Raw genomic sequence first — 1,845 nt, 5'->3', positions numbered from 1 at the left:
AAACAAATATTTTCAAAATATGTTTTTTAAATTTTTTAAGTTTTATTTGATTCTCCACTATGCGGCGAATCGAGCGGCGAATTGATTACCGTCTCCACCGAAAGCTAGGTCGGTAGTGGAAATTGGTATGTTGAACATTTGCAGAATGAAAGTGAGGTTAAGTTAATTACATTATTTTTATTTCATCGAAAATTTAATATTCCGGATGCCAAAATAAAGGAAAAGCGGTTATAATAGTAAATTTATGAATATTTTATAGTTAAAATTTGTTAGTTTTTTTATGTTTGTAACAAAAATACCATTCTCATTAGCTGTATTTATACAGTCGAGTTGCAAATCATGTAAATATCGCGTAAATCTAAACAAATTTTGACAAATGTGTACAAATGTCGGGATATTCACAAAAAATTTGTAAATATTTTAACTTTTTTTTGCAAATATGAAATATTTGCAAATTGTCATAAGCCCCTAGGCTGAACAACTACTCGTGATAATTGACTATTGCTTGCATAGACTTTTCTCACATTCAACGGTAGAATAAGCGTTGCCACTGATGTAAAGTCAATCATCAACTCATCTAACGCATCGAAATGTTTTAAATCAATGATGTTTGACTTTAAATTTGGATTGTTAGAAATAAATAGATCCTCTAACTTGTTCAAATTATCAAATAATCCAACGGGTATGTATCTTAAATCGTTACTGTACAAACTCAAAAATCTAAGGTCACTATTATATTGAAACAACTGAGAACTATCTATTTGGATTTGATTTTCACGCAAATCTAACCCCTCCAAAACTTTTAAGTGTTCAAATACATTTTTATCCAAAATTTTTATTTGATTTGATGATAAATCCAAATATTTCAATGACGATAGGCCAAAAAATGCATCGCTGGCTATTTCGTTGATTTTGTTATTTTGAAGATTTAAATTTGTAAGCTGTTGACAGTTCGATAAAATTCCGCTCGATAGTTTTTCTAAATTATTCGAATCTGCATGAAGAAATTCTAATTTTGGCCATTCACATATTGACGTACCATCGATTGATGATAAACCATTGAAATTTATTTCAAGCGAATAGACATCCTTTGTTTGTTCAACAAAAGCTTTAGGTACCATTATGTTTTTACCAGCTATTGCTATCTGTGTTATGTGATACATATTCCTGAAACAATATGAATTATTAGGATGTTGTAATTCATCTGCATGAATAACACATGTGTAACAATGTCCCTGAACTTGCGCCAATGCCAAACTCGACGATAAATAAACAATCGTGATTAATTGCAAGAATTGCAAGAATTGCCTAAAATAGATTTAAATGTGGATTAAACCAAAATTAATAATAATGAATTTCTTATTTATTTCAACAATAAAAAAAAATTATCACATTTCGATCGATTTACACATTGTAAATATCAATGTGTTAAATTGAACTGCAGTCTGTTTTGTTTTTTGTTGCTTATAATTTAGTTATAAATCACCATTGAAAGACAAAGATAAACTTTCTTCTATTGATTTCAAGAGTACACTGAGCACATTTTTGAAGATCATTTGCGTTTTATACCTTATATTTGATAAAAGTGGAACGCACATATTTGAAATGCCAATGAAAAGACAATTACATATTGAAAAACGAAAATAGACGAAAAAGTTGAAAGTTCAGTATATTGCAACAAGCGTGAACAAAAAACCTGTTTTCGAGAGAGAGAGAGAGAGAGAGAGAGAGAGAGAGAGAATGAGAGTAAAGTGAAAAAATCATGTGGCAAATTCCCGATAGAAATGGAAAAAAAGAGAGAAACACACAATTCAATTTTACATAATCTACTGAATTTCTTGTTGT

At 29.5% G+C, this 1,845-nt stretch overlaps 1 protein-coding gene across 1 annotated transcript; it reads right to left on the bottom strand.

The window, feature by feature from the left end:
- Positions 1-162: 162 nt before the first annotated feature.
- On the bottom strand, positions 163-1,528 carry LOC116351833 (leucine-rich repeat-containing protein 15-like). Its single transcript, XM_031783983.1, has 2 exons — positions 1,393-1,528; positions 163-1,308 (listed from the first exon to the last, which is right to left on the bottom strand). Exons 1-2 carry the CDS (start codon positions 1,410-1,412, stop codon positions 459-461), a joined length of 870 nt encoding a protein of 289 aa, XP_031639843.1. The 5' UTR covers positions 1,413-1,528; the 3' UTR covers positions 163-458.
- Positions 1,529-1,845: the final 317 nt, after the last annotated feature.

The sequence above is a fragment of the Contarinia nasturtii genome, unplaced genomic scaffold (assembly GCF_009176525.2).
Source record: "Contarinia nasturtii isolate CC-2019 unplaced genomic scaffold, AAFC_CNas_1.1 Cnas_scaffold_6391, whole genome shotgun sequence".
NCBI classification, from domain to species: domain Eukaryota; kingdom Metazoa; phylum Arthropoda; class Insecta; order Diptera; family Cecidomyiidae; genus Contarinia; species Contarinia nasturtii.
This window is presented reverse-complemented; position numbering and strand designations above follow the sequence as displayed.